The sequence below is a fragment of the Trachemys scripta genome, chromosome 2 (assembly GCF_013100865.1).
Source record: "Trachemys scripta elegans isolate TJP31775 chromosome 2, CAS_Tse_1.0, whole genome shotgun sequence".
Taxonomy (NCBI): Eukaryota; Metazoa; Chordata; order Testudines; family Emydidae; genus Trachemys; species Trachemys scripta.
In genome coordinates this window covers 83,731,593-83,746,968 of record NC_048299.1, presented here as the reverse complement: position 1 = coordinate 83,746,968, position 15,376 = coordinate 83,731,593, and the positions used below count along the sequence as shown (strand labels likewise).

General features: G+C 38.7%; 1 protein-coding gene across 26 annotated transcripts in view; it reads left to right on the top strand.

Moving 5' to 3' along the window:
- Positions 1–15,376, top strand: part of LRRFIP2 (LRR binding FLII interacting protein 2) — a 126,556-nt gene that overhangs the window by 99,362 nt on the left and 11,818 nt on the right. For 22 of the 26 annotated variants that reach the window (XM_034761104.1, XM_034761106.1, XM_034761100.1 and 19 more), the window contains 6 exons: positions 3,865–3,957; positions 8,094–8,195; positions 8,506–8,638; positions 10,284–10,333; positions 11,947–12,067; positions 14,939–15,018. In XM_034761104.1, the coding sequence (XP_034616995.1) occupies positions 3,865–3,957; positions 8,094–8,195; positions 8,506–8,638; positions 10,284–10,333; positions 11,947–12,067; positions 14,939–15,018 (579 nt within the window). The remainder of the gene's footprint in view (positions 1–3,864; positions 3,958–8,093; positions 8,196–8,505; positions 8,639–10,283; positions 10,334–11,946; positions 12,068–14,938; positions 15,019–15,376) is intronic. The other 4 variants (XM_034761112.1, XM_034761111.1, XM_034761122.1 and 1 more) reach the window with 1 other exon arrangement.

Below are 15,376 nucleotides of genomic sequence, written 5' to 3'. Positions count from 1 at the left end.
CCAAATTTGAGGACTCATTGCCTGAGAAGTCCAAACTAGAGTTCTTTGCCATCCTGGGTGAGGGGAAAATTGGTGGCAAAGGCTTCCCTCCAGGCCGCCTCTGATGTGGTGGATTCGGCTGCAAGATCCATGGCCATGGTAATGAGGCGGGCATTGTGATTGATGTCCTCTAGGCTGGCAACAGAGGCCCAGCTTTCACTCCAAGACCTCTCTTTTGATAGCTGGGCCCTATTTGCGGAACAAACAGACACAAAATTACATGGGCTTAAGGACTTTAGGGCTACCCTACACTCCTTAGGCCTCTACATGCTGGCCCCCGCTAGAAAGAGGTTTAACCCAAACAACCTCCTAGATCTAGCAGTCAAGACAGACCAGAGCCCTATCACAAGAAGGGCAAGGCCTATAAGCACCGTCAGGGCCAACAATTCAGCTCTGCCTCCCAGTTAGGCTCTTCGCACTACCCCCAGGGTAACAAGCAGGCATTTTCAGGTTGTGCCCAAGGGTGACATCCCAGTCTACAGACAGATCCTACCCTCTTTTTGTTTTCAAACTGCCTTCCTTCCTCCCTCCCCACTTGAGCTGCAATAACAATGGACTGCTGGGTCCTCAGCAGGGTGGCAGTGGGGTACATCCTACAGTTTATTTAAACTCCCTCCGATCCCCTCTTCATGGACCCTTCTCACAAGTGACTTCTCGCCCAGGAGATACAAGCTCTCCTGCAAGTCGGGACCATAGAAGAAGTCCCCACGCATCGGAAAGGGGAAGACTTTTATTCCCAGTATTTTCTCATTCCAAAGGCCAAGGGTGGTCTCTGCCCTATTTTGGACCTGCGAGGTGTCAACAAGTATCTTTGAAGTTTCGCATGGTCTCCCTGGCCTCCATCAGTCCTTCTCTGGATCCGGGAGATTGGTATGCCGTCCTTGATTTGAAGGATGCCTACTTTCACATATCAATATTCCACGGGCACAGACGTTTTCTGCATTTCACACCACCCTCTTTTCAACGCTGCCCCAGGCCCAGCAGAGGCCTGAGAGCTCAGGGAGGAGGCAGGGGCTGTGTCATTGGGGAGCCTAACTGTCCTCAGCACACAGCAGCCAGAAATCCCTGGGCCTGCTGCCGGGGCTCCCCGTCCACCAAGTGATACAAGCCTCTGCAGGGAAGAGGTGGGGCTGGAGCGGAGCCGTGATGGCTGAGGGCTCCTCTCCACCCCTTTCACTGGCAGGAGCCCTCCTCAGCTGGTGGCTGGCTGGCCAAGAGGAGCAAGTGGGTGGGGGGTAGGGGTAGTGGGAAGGGAGAAGGCAGCCCTGGGCCCATTGGTCGAGAGGAGCAGGGCTGGGCTGGGTGGAGAGGAACCAACGCCGCGGCCACTTGGCCGCAGCACACAAGTGGAGCACTGGGCCAGCGCACGGCACCCTCTTTGGGGAGCCACCCTCGGCAGCCATCCTGGTCGCCCACCCCAAAGGCCTGCCCTGCTGGCAGTGCCCCTTAAACCACAGCATATGTGCCCCACTTCAGAGGGCCCCAGAGCTGGTCCCCTACGCATACCACTGAGGGAAAAACTTCCAGCACCGGTGCATGTGGCAAGCACACGCACTTACAACGGAATGGACATGAGCAACACATCTCAAAGAACACCAGTTACGAAAAAAGGTAACTGCCTTTTCACAGCATGTAGTGGACTAAGAACTGAGAGCAAGGATCTCTTGCATATTCTAATCTTGGGTCTGACACTTACTCCCTCTGTGACCTTAGTTGGGTCACTGAACCTTTCTGGTTGAGTTTTATCTGGAATACTTAACTGCCTCACAGGGTCTGGATTATTAACGTTTGTAAAGTGCAACAGCACATAAATGCTTATATTCACTAGATGCATATGGACACTTCACAAAATGGGGGCCAAAGGGCACCCACACTTGCAGGTTATTTAGACAGTTACTCATTGTAATACTTTTCTAAATGTTGGCATTATGCACGTAACCCAACACAACCAATAGGGTTACCTTGATCAGCTGAAGGTTGATTTTAGCACAGATACCACCTCCACTCACAGATGCAAAATGAGTTGATCTGTTGGGATATCAAAGAATTCTCTCTAATCGTCCCCAAAATCCTCAGGCTAGCCCAGGGACATGATTATAGGGGCATGATTATAACAGATTGGGATCGGTTATATTTTGAGGGCATAAGAAAAATTTTAGTAGGCCCACCAAAAATGCTAAGGCCACTTCTGATCACAGTAGTACAGGGGAGTCGCATCTTCCACGGGTGTTAGGTTATGAAGTCAGCGCATAAGGCGAAAATCGCGTATAGTCAAATGCTCATTGAGCGGAATGGCAGGCGGAATCGCCCGCACTACAGGTACAGTATTTAAATTGTTATTTTTTGTTTTGCCGAGCGTGTATAGTTAAAATTGCGTAAGTTAAATGCGCCTATGATGCAACTCCACTGTACATTACCTAGAATTATTTGACAGGCATTTCATTGCTGGATGCTTTATCTTGTCTAAATACACAATTCTTTATTTCCTTCTTTCTTTCTTCTTTCCTTTCCTTCTTTCTATTGTTTTCCATTTTACAACATGAGGTGATAAACCTAATACTCTGTCAACACACACAAGTGTAAAAGTTAGAAAAGGGTCTTTGAGTTACAGAAGTACTTTTTGCAATATTTCTTACAGATTGCTTTAGAAATTGTGGTTTTGTTGGGCATTAATATCTAATATGTTTACTGTGTTATTACATATTTTCTAATAGAATGGTTTTCAACCTGTGGTCCACAGAACCCTGGGGGTCTGCAGACTATGCCTAAGATTTCCAAAGGGGTCCACACCTTCATTTGAAATATTTTAGGGGTCCACAAATGAAAAAAAGGTTGAAAAACACTGTTCTAATACAAATACCTCATGAGTTGAAATTGAAATTTTTACACTAATTCACATATTGCCTTCAACACTTCAGCATATATATTGGTTAACTTTCTAAGTTTCCTGGGACGAAAATAACCCCTAAATCTTGCAGTGTGACTGTTCTAAAAAAGATATGGAACACTTATCCATAGTCTGAGATACTATGTACTAGAGTTTCTATGTTTTGAAAGCAGAATACATAAATAATACACCTTTTCAAAGGAACTTGCTCTTTCTTCCTGATCATCCTGTTTGTATTCCGTTTGCTGCATACCCGACCACCGACTTGGGATGTATTACATTTTCCCAAACATATTACAACCAAAGTACACTTGTTTTGCACTGGTACAGATGTTACTCTCAACTTTCTATAGCTAGCATCCAATACATTGCAAACATTTTGATACTGGACAATTGTTATGTTTATACCTTTTTCTGTTATGGTGAATGAGGGCTGGAAGGGTAAGTCAGAGGCTAGGAAATGTAAAAGTCAGTGTTTTAACCTGTTTTCTAATATCTTGCATCAATGCTGTATTTTAATTAAATTTCATTAATTTTGTGGCATTGAACTTTTTTAATGTATTGCATTTGTCATAATTTATAAGAATTAACATAAAAAGGGGTTACATTAATTTATACCCAGGCCTGTGGTTCCGGGCTCATCTTTAATAGCCAAATAACTTTTCAGTCCATAGAGAGAAGAATTTTTAAAGTTATTTTATATATTGCCTGCTCCATATAATATTAGTGTATAAATAAAGCTAGTTACAATATCCTTGTGTGATTGAAAGAGGAAGGTGTCATATTAGCCTAAGATGCCATCTATGTTTTTAAACTCTCATCCTTACAGACTCTTTGGTTGATTTTTTTACTATTTAGTTTCCTTTACCTGTTTTTTGTTTCCTTTACTAGTCTGTCTTTTTCCTCTTTTATTCTTTTCCTCCTCCCGTTTACTACAGGAGAATCAACGCATGCAGCAGAAAATAGACTCCATAACCAGAGAGGTGTTTGACCTCCAGGAGACAATTAATTGGAAAGATAAAAAAATTGGGGTATGAAACTAATACGGGGGGGAAGGGATCATTGATTTAGAAATAGACTGGTATTGTTAGAGGATTCTGGACAGTCCAAAGAAATGAAGGCCATGTATATTTTAGCCATTTAAACACAGTTGCAATCTGATATTTGTAACATAGGCGCCCCCGCTGGAACAAAGAAATGAGCTTCACTTCATATTACTGAATTTCACTTACATATACAGTGGGTGAAAGGGATAAATTACAATTTTATCCTTCTAAGAAATTGGTTAAGAACGTAGGCTTGGCCATACTAAGATAAAACCATAGGAGCCATCTACTCAGTCGTCATACATCTAGCAGGAGCCAGTGCCTAATACTTCAAGCAGAAAATGAAAAATACATAACCACCTATTCAGTTTTGAAAATATGGCTTACTACACTCATTTTGGATGTTGAATTTACTCCCTTATATATGCATTAAGCAACTTGTTATACATTTTATATTAAGAAAGGAGAAATCTAAGCGCTCATAACACTTCCACTTGTTAGCCATCTATTCGAAAATGCAGTGTTTTGTTTTTAAATAAAATCACTCTTATAAAATCATATTTTTTCAAGAAGTCTAGCTATATGTCATACGCACATCTCAGGGTTGGTTTTGTGGTCATGTGCCTCACAATACATCAGAAGCATGCAGGTGTTTAATATGATTACATACTATGTGTCTGTCATTCACTTAAGCAATCCAGGGTTTTCACTTTGAAAGCATTGTGAAGAATAAAAGATTAAACAAAATATACTATAGATTAAATGCTGTAAAGCTTATTACAAACAACAAAAGAGGAAAGAAGTAGCTTGAAGCACCTAAATAATATGGTGATTGGTGTTATATAAAATAGAACTGTATTAATTAAACCTATTAAATAGAAGACTTCAGTTTGTCATGCATACAGTCCCTTAACTTATAAGAATTTTTTTTACCTGTAGCCAGGGCTTGAAAAATCTACCTGTTCATGGCAAATATGAAACTTGCCTATGTGGATGTAGAGACCAGTGACATCAACGACTACAGAATCTAAACCATAACTTTTTTAAAAACAGAGTTTTTAGCCTTTATGTCTCAAAATTGAAGTCCAGTCCCACCCTGCCACTGTAAAGGAGAATGAACCTTTTTCCTCTCTGTTTGCCTCCCCTATGATCCTATAGCACTTTATTTTCCATGACTTCATCTTTCTCAGCTTTCATTTTTTGTCGTCTTCCCCGGTGATAAGCTCTAGTGGATTTGTCAAGACTGGTCTATTTTCACTGTATCCCATCTTAAGTCTCCTTTGAGCAGCTGTACAATGCACTATATTTTGTAAGTTATTAGAATTTTATTCTGGTTCTAAGAAGTTGTTTGCAAGGCTGATGCAAACCAGAAATCTGGTTCACAAGCAGGATAGAAACAGCATGTCAGTTTCAAGTCTATTTTTCAAAGTGCTCTCAAATTCACAGGCACATTCAAATAAGATTGAAACTCAATATGTCAGTTTGAGGGCTGAGGTACAATTTATCTAGTCATTTATTCAGGGTCTCCTGAGATACATTCCTCCCCTCTCCCCCTCCTCCCTCTATTTCCCCCCTCCCCCGTGAATTGCTTTTATTATTCAAAGTGCTCCAAAGTGCACCTGCTATGCCATATCAGGGTCTGGGATAGACTTTATGGGGCAAATTTGGGGATATTTGGTCAAGGGAATTCTGAAGCAAAGTTTCCTCCTCCCAAGTAACCTGCTTTTAATTAATAATTTTCTCTACAATGCACTTGCAGAGCTCAGCTGTCTTGGAAAATATTTTGACAGTAAGAGGGACTGTGGAAGAAGTAGTTTTGAAAATTTGGTGTTATATGGTTGGGGGGGGTGAGTGAAATACAACCAACGCTACCTCTGTTACTAAAGCTTTTGGTAGTGAATATTCCCAGTTTTTAATGCCAACCTCGTGGAGTGGCGGAGAGGCAGAGTTATGGTTGTGTGCCTGTGTTGTGTGAGAAATGTAACAGAACTCTCTTTCAACATTTGTGTGGTGTGTTTTGTTTTTTTTTTGCGATGCTAAGCACCTTATACCATGTGTGCAGGGAAACCTTAACTCTGAATTTCCTGTTTTTGTCAATGATTTGGGTTTTGGGAATTAAACTCCCATGTTCTGTAAAGTCACAAGGAGTCCTGGGAAGTGCAGAGTGCCTACAACCCTAACTCCATGTTTAAGGACTCTTTTGCACTTGAATAACTAAATTGAGATATGTAACAATATATGTTTAAAAATATATTAAATAGAAATTTGATAATTTTACACTTCAGTAGCATACACAATAAATATTGTTTATTCCTTTAAAATGCAAAGATTGCACCTTTGAGTACATGCAGTGGCACTTGGCACTCTGGCTAGTAGGCATCAGGTAAACTTTTCAAGCCCTAATTAAAGCATTCACAGAGTTTAAAAAATAAGGGGCTTGACTTTAAGTTTATAATTTTAGTTGTAGAAATCTAGTGTGCCTGAGGAAACAGTAGATAAATAATAAAATGATTTTTTTAAAAATATCCTATATCCATCAGAGGGTAGCTGCTAGACCACTCCTATATTTTTAGTATACATTGGTTAAGATTAATTTTTCCATCTATGAAATCCAGTTCAACTGCATGTTTCATTTATTCCCGTTGAAATAAATAAATGAACAGAATAGTGCATTATAAAATATTCTTTCCCTAGAAACTATAAATAATAATTAAAATACAATATACAGTAGAACATCAGAGTTAAACTGACCAGTCAACCCCACACCTCATTTGGAACCAGAGGTACACAGATCAGGCAGCAGCGAAGACCCCCCAAAAATAAAATAAATACAGTACTGTGTTAAACATAAACTACTATCCAGAAGAAAAATACTGCTTTCCCTTTATTTTTTAGTAAAGTTTCAAAGCTGTATTAAGTCAGTGTTCAGTTGTAAACTTTTGAAAGAACAACCATAACATTCTGTTCAGAGTTATGAAAGACGCTCGTAACTTTGAGGTTCTATTGTAGTAAATTTGAGAAGTGGAGAAAATACAATTTGAAGCTATTTACCTTCATTTCTTCCTCTATATCAGTCTGTTCCTAAAGATTCATGCATGACAAAACATTTGTTAGATGAGTTTTCTTGGCAAATGTGTGTTTACATTTGTGCAGTTGTTGTTTATTTGGGATTATTTATAATGCAGTTGTCGCATATTCAGGATTATTTATAGTGCATGTAGTAATTAACTTAAATAGAACATTGGAGTGCTGCCTAATTGGCTGAGAATGTCTGGCTTAACTCTGGGTAACATAGCTCTATGAGATTATTGTGTTTTCTGTTGTGACCCCTTTTGTGCTAATGTAGTGTCGTTAGTTTTGTGTTTCTAAAAATGTTTGTTAGTAACCAAATGGCTAAAATATTTATGCAAGTAACAGAGAAGCAGATAAGTAAAAATGGATAAAAGGAACTAAATTATACAGATCTTGATTGTAAGATTTCTACTCTATGCACCTGTACAAGTCAGAGTAGTTAGTGTAATGGATGTGATATTCTACGGTTTCTACTAATTAAATCCCCGAGCATTCTGGCCTGTGAGAAGGATGTGGAGTCTTGACTGTTCAGTAGTAGCGTGATGGCCTGTTTAGTGGTAGTATGCAATTTTTAGTAAATAAATGTATATTTGGACTGAAATAGATGTTTCTCTTAAAGCCAGAGGCAGGTATTTATTAAACTTAACCAAAGTGTTTGTCAAAATACCTTATCGCTAAGCTGTTCCCACTATGAGGGTTTTCTAGGATAGTTCAGCTAGACACAAATACTATACAGAAAAGACCATGCAGAGATTGCCTTAAAATGGACACATTTGGAAGAACTGTATTCATTTTGGTAAACAGTGTAATTAATCAAATCTGCTGAGCCTACTGTAGGTAGATTGTTTCATGACTAGCATGCAGCACTGAGGCAAACATATGACTGTAAAAGGTAGCTATTGAAGTTGTACATATTATTTTATATCCCCCTTCTCCTTTCTTTACTTTTATTCAGCTGCTTGCCTTATTTGTATAAAATCTCTCTACTGCCTATCACATTGCTCTCTCTCTCTGTGCCATTCTTTTTCTTGCTATCTGCCTGTACCCAGGCCCTAGAAAGACAGAAAGAGTACTTTGATTCCATTAAGCATGAGCGAGATGAGCTCAGAGATGAGTTGGCTGACCTGAAGGAAACAATGAAGACAGGACAGGTATGTCAGTAGCAGTAGTATACAATAATACACATACAGAAATGGGGGTTCAGCCATCGTAAACACAAAACAGAAAGCAGTATGTTACTACTCCAGTACATCCAAATAAAGGTTTGACTCTGGTAATGATATAAGTAATACTGCTTGGTCCAAATATGGACCAAAACCCCCAATCCTCACATAAGTTAAATGGAACATTTCAGTTTGGTGCAACTGTTTCAGTCAAGTTGAAAACCCTTCAGAAAATGTAAAATGTAATTGGATAGAAAAGGTTTCTTTTGTATGAGTAAAACTCCTTTTATTTTTTCAGAAATACGGGTTAGTTATAATCCCAGATGGTACTCCAAATGGTGATGTAAACCATGAACCAGTGGTTGGTACAATAGCAGTTGTATCGCAGGAAGCTGCTCAAGTCTTGGAATCTGCAGGAGAAGGACCACTAGGTAAAAATATACTAAATACATGTCTTTTAAAGATTTTACTGGATTTTTGTTTCCCCCAGTATTCACATCCAAAATTGTGACTTTAGAGCTATACACAGATATTTCCGTTACTTATGAAATATGTGCCACTGCCAAGCTGAATGCCCCATCTTTGTTTAACTAACCTAACAGCATATTAGTTGACTATAAAATACATATATATATATATATATATATATATATATATATATATATATATATATATATATATATGCAGGTGCGGTGAGGACATCTGCAGTTGGTTAATTCTCATGGTCCAGTCTCCATTTTATTGTTTTTGAGGTAACTTTAGAGCGAGCTAAGAAAACTAGGAAATAATTGGATAAAAATGCAAGATTAGTAAAGTGTTTTGATTAACACATTTTCTTTGTTATGAAATAAATGTTTCTTTAAAAACATGAACTATTTAAAGAGCCCATTTGTGAAAAGTCAAATGTACAAGAAATAGGAGTGTATATTGTGTCCTGTCATGTCCTTTGAAATATTTTTTATGCTGTATTCATGCAAATTGATTGTATCTCTTAATTGCTTAGAATAGATGGGTTTGCTCTAGTTCCAGTTAGCACAGTCAAACAACTACTGTATGTGGACAAAGTTAGGGTTCTGTTCCCAGGCTCCTGGTTAATTTTGTTTTCCTAGCTAAACTGCACAAATTGTTTTCTCATTACTTAGTACACAAGGAAATATCCTTATGTGTTGGTACATGTAGTATATACATTTTAAATGGAAGGCTACATGTTTTTTGTTTTAAACCATTTATTTAATAAATAGTCCTGATATTGCCCGGTCATGTTAAAATGGACAGAAAGAATTGTTAATACTCTTATTTGGTACTTCTCACACACTGTTGCTTTGTTTACATTATTTTTAAAATAATTCTCTAAGAAACTGAGAACTTGCCAGACCTATTCTAATTTTATTACTGACTGAGTGGGAGGGTATGTTCTAGTGGTTAATGATCTTCTGGATGAGTTAATTTATTTTAGCTTCAGTTTAGGCCATTAACCAAGCTACTGTTTGTATTCTAGTAACACAGCATGATAGGTACCCTACAAACATAGGGAGGCACAGTCCCTTCCCTGAAGAGCTTGCAATCTGAAAGATAAGACAGAAATAAAGGGTTGGGGAAAGGAGTACACATACAGGTAAAATGGTTATAGCAGTAACTAGCCGTGTCTTGAGTATTTTTACTAAAGTGAGTATTTTTAGGAAGTGGGAGATGGTTTTGTTTTATTAAATGTATAAATTATCCCCAGTTGTCCCTCAGCCATTCATTAACTACCAGGAATTGTCTGTCTCAGATGTTTATTGCTGCTAAACTTTTTATATATTAAAAAGTAAAGAAAATAATTACCTTTTTATATGTTACAAAGATATATTTGAACTACATGTTGCTGTGAATATAGTGATGTGTTTGAAGTATTGATGTTTGCTACCATTTAGGCAAGTATAATAAACCATAAGAACTCAAATAATCATTTTCAGTGTCATTAAATTCACAGCTTTTGCTAAGTTTAAAAAATATTTTTATTTTTAAGCTTAATGAAAATAAAATAAACATTAAATTTTTTAATTTTTTAATTGAGATCTTCCTTGGTTCTTTTAGATGTTCGGCTACGAAAACTGGCTGGGGAAAAGGAAGAATTATTGTCACAGGTAGAGATGTGTGTGTTTGTTTTTCATAAATATTCTGTAAAGGAATAGGTTAGGTTTAAAAAAGAGTGTCCCTGAAAAACATGTTAGTACATTAATAATAAATAAAAAGCTACTAAACCTGTAGGTAAAACAAACTAAACCAAAATATTAGCTTTAATAAAACTTCCAACTGTTGATGGTCAGCCAAAAACTACTAAGCTCCTCCCATTGGTGCCCTGAACAGCATGAACTTGGTCTTATGCAATAGCTAGAGTGGTGGATTCTTCAAGCTGTCTCCCTTATGGTTGTTCTGAGTGATCCTAATTGGAAGTATATATGGATCTTTGTGAAGGTGCTTCCTACCTCTCCTTTTTTATACTAACATTGTGCTGTATGATTGACTCATTTGCATCTTACCATTACAGATCATCATTGATCAGTGATGGTTATATGAAATGAAGGTAGCTATTTATTCATTCTTTCTCTTATTTCTTTTTATAAAAGCAAGAAGAAGTTACTAAAATCTTACAAGGTTTGGGAGTCATTTTTGAACAGTACCAGTACGGCTGACTCGAGAGAAAGCAGAACCCAGGGTCGTTATGTGCTCTGAGAGATCTGTCCAGGACAAGAGTACTCAAACTTTTCCATACTATAGAGTCTCTCATAGATAATCTGTTCTCCCATGTTGTGATTCTTCCAATTTATCATCACAATATTCCTGTGATAACTACAGTTAGTTTAAAGGGAAAATATTATGAATATTAGCTTTTAATGCAGTTTAGCAACTAGAAAAGAGGAGGTAGTAGTTGGTGACTAGCAAGTGACCAGTGGCCCACCAGCAGGTGTTCCTTAGACTACTAATCCACAGACCACAATTTGTGAACTTGTGGTCTAAGGGAAGGCATGGAGTATAGCTGCACAGGACACAGATCTAGCCATTCTTATCAGCCTTTGTTTTCATTGAGAGTGTACCAGATACCTTATTTTTAATATTCAGATGAATATCAAATAACGATGTTTTGGGCTCAAGCCAAAATAGAAGCCAAATACTGGATAGACCATAAAAATACAATCACTTTTTAGAGCATGGTAGTTGTAAAAATCATTCTATTTTGAGGTGGCTTATGTAAACTCCTGTTTATGAGATTCAAACTCCCTACACCATTCCACTCAGCTGTGGAGGAATTTTCCAATAGTGTAGCGCGAAGATAAGAGCTCCTACCTTCTTTACCAGCCCCCAACTATAGGGGTCATGGCTGGGCACTTCTTACATACTGATGAGCCCTGACTTCTGGAAATACCTGTAGGAACTGCTGACATGTAACACAAAGTTAAGCTGCTTTTGAGACTACTCTAACTCTGCACAGGTGACCAGTTTGGCAGCCATCACTTCAGGGAATGAGGGAAAGAGATACATCATAATGCTGGCTTTGCCCTGATATGCCTTTGCACATCTTGGGATCTGAGCCATAGTTTTTGTAAACTTTTAGAAATGTAAAATATACATGAAAAATTCCATACACAGAGCTCAATTGGCACCTCATGCTGAGAATCATAATGAAGGGAAAAATGTTTTGTGGTCACAATATAACTTCTAGTAGATTACTCTTCATAATATGACATTTTAATTTCAGATTAGGAAACTGAAGCTGCAACTGGAAGAGGAACGACAGAAAAACGCTAAAAATGATGGCACAAATCCAGATATAATAGGATTAGAGAATGGTTCTGATTTGCAGTTAATTGAAATGCAGAGTAAGTATACATTTATTTTTTTTATATATTTATATGTATGTATATGTGTGTGTGTATGTATATGTGCGTGTGTGTGTGTTTATATATGTGTGTGTACACACACAAGATTTTAAATTTATTTTTTGTTGGCAAACTTCCTCTCAGTGCATTCCTCAATATACAATAGTTAATGAAAGGTCTGTGTTTGCTTCTGGAGCTTAATAAAATTTCTGGCAAGTTAATTTTTCTTAGTTGACAACTTTGCCTAACTTTGATATAGATATTTGCCAAATTTCATTATTAGATAGAATTTCACCTGAATTATTTTGCTAGTATTTTTCCCTGGTTTCTTATCGTGTTGAAGCTTGATCCACTAATTCAGTCTGAAAGACTCTCTCTGTCACTATCTGAGAGCAAACAAAACTTATTAAAATTCTGCCCAACGTTCAGTTTCACTTCATGCAAACTGACCAGGCTAGCTTGAGTCTGAGCAAGCAAACTGTTTCTCCCTTGCTGTCAGCACCCATATAGAGCTGCTAGTCATTGACAGGACAGTCATTTGAGAGATGTGCCAAAGCTATCTTAAGCAGAGCTGTGATTGTGTCAATTGGCAATTTCTGAGCAGTACCACCAAAAATGATTTGTAAACCTGCAGGAAATTCATTCTTTTCTTTCTCGGATTAGCACTGCCAAGCAAATTCAAGCTTTATTCTGCTTTTTGGTCAAATGCTTTTTCAGATCTCTGTGCTCAACCTCCAGAATTTATATTTACCTTGGGATTCTTGTCCTCAAACCAGTCTTAATATAGTGATTCTGCTTTTCAAGGAGGTGATCTGTTGGTGGTGAGATGGTTTGTTGATGTTTATTTTGGTCTGTCTGAAGTGCACATTTTAAAGTGTCTATATCTTGGGGTTATGAAGTGATTAATGCAGGCTTGGTGTTTTCAGTCTCTTTTAATGGGTCTGTTATGTTGTCATATGTAAAAGATAGGATCATTATTCTAGTTTCTTTAGTCTCCAAGAGAAGAGAATCTATAAGAATATTTACACCACAAGAAAGTCCTGAATATAGTAGTGTTCTTTGAGCAGTGGTCCCTCTGTGTGTTTCACACCTGGGCTATGCATGGGCACCATGCGCCTAAGTCTGGAATTTTTTAGTAAGCAGTGTCCATCCGTAGCATTTGTTCTGCTCTGAACCAAAAGTATAAGGAATGGTGCAGACACACCTCCCATTCCCTCTTGTTGCCATGAAATCTGAGGGAGTCTTCTGTCCTCTCAGCTCCTTCTGCTACTGTCTCATTTCTGTAAATATACTAAAATTAGTTTGTTTTTAGTATTCTTCTCCTTTTTAGACTCCAGTATAGTAGTGTTAGATAGTTGTTCCCCCTTTTCCCCCATTCTGCAGAATTTCCCCCTCTGCCCCGCCCAGGAAGGCTGAGATTGTCCAAGTTCAAAACTTGTGTTTCCTGCCCTCGCTCTTTTTCTGTGAGCAATCAACATCAGTGTGCCTCTGCGAGTATCATATCTCAGCCATGTACAGTATTTGCTGCTCCTTCCCCCCCAGAACTCATGAGAGTCAGGAAGAGAAAAGGTGATGAGACCCCAATCAGATCCAGGCTGGGAAGATCCCTCTGTACAGCAGCCTCATTGGACAGGAAGCATCCCTCTGAGCACACGCTTGGGAGTTGAAGCTAAGAATTCTAAGCCTGAAGAGAAGGCTTCCGATGAGAGTAAGATGCCTGGTCATAAGTATAGGGATAAACTGTCTTCATCCAAAATTGATCCGAAGAGAGAGCGTCACTCCCCAACCCCACCAAAGTTAGGAGAGCCTGCGCCACAGACACTAAAGACTTAGGCCTGAATAAATCTTCTTGGCAAGAGAAAGTGGCACGTAAGGGTACAGATATGCCTGTTCTGGTACGGTTCCGATGTCCAAAGCACAGGACAAACATTCTCCAGAGCTGATGCAGTGCCTATACCGAGACAGCCCTAGAAGGATCCAACTTCTGCTGTGACCAGGGAAGCTCCCTATCCTCATATTAATTTGCTCGCTCTCTCTCTCTCTCACTCACTCTCACACACACCCACACCATCTCTATTCAGAGATATTACTTCAGAAGAGGAGGCTAGTCCTCCTCTCCCACCTGCAAGTCTCTGTACAAAATCATTGGTACTGTTATGTACTGCTGGTGATCTGGTGTTTTCTTACAATGAGTTGGAAGCTCCTCAGGAGACTCTGTGGTACCAAGCAAAGATGGCCCTGCACAGAAGGCCTAGAACATCAGGGTTATATCTTCTGGCCAGGCATGATTTGCCAAGGGACAGGTGCTAGCCTATGCCATGGGTAGAGATACATAGGACAGCTACCTGGAGCTCCTTGCTCACCTTCACAAGATGTTACTTTGGTCCAGTCTTCTGTTACAGATACAGCTATGGGGACAGCAGTATTAGCTATCACATCTGCGTCCTTACAACCACCTCTTGTTTGAACACTGCTTGTTAATCTCTCACCTGTGGAATATAGGTAGGGACCATCACTTGAAGAAGAAATTGAGGTTACTTACCTGTAACTGGAGGTTCTTTGAGCTGTGTGGTCCCTATCTGTTTTCCATTATCTGCTCTCTGTCACGGATTATCTGGATTTGGAGCATGAGGAGCGCTACAGCACGTGTGGACCAGTGGGGCACTGCTTACTAAAAAAATTCCAGACTCAAGTGCATGGTGCGCATATGTACCCACATGTGGAATATGAGACCACACATCTCAAAGAACCTCCAGTTACAGGTAAGTAACCTCTATTTCTCAATGGAGTCATATTTTAAATTCATTTGAATTAAAATAGGAATTGATTAGTGACACTTTAAGAAATCCATTAATGTCTGATTTTATTTAGGAGATGCCAACAGACAAATAAGTGAATACAAATTTAAGCTTTCAAAAGCTGAACAAGATATAACTACCATGGAACAAAACGTAAGTGTATCTGTCTTTAGATTTTTTTATATAGTAAATTTAAGTCAGTCAGAGATTTTTATGCATAGTATACTCTAGTTATAAGATCATTTTTCTCAGATGTAGATTTCAAAATTGATTCTTCATGTCTGTTCTGTGATTCACCATAATGGCTTTACCAGCAGCACTAAATTCATACTTGTGTTACCATTTTCTTACAAATCAATACTACTTCATAACCTCACCACATTTTTTTACTGTGTAAACTGGATTGCTTTCTTAAATTACTATCTGTGCAAAAGGTAGTATCTCCTTGACTTAGGGAGATAAAGAAAATTAGATATTCTTATATAGTAAACATGGCAGTAATTTACTTGAG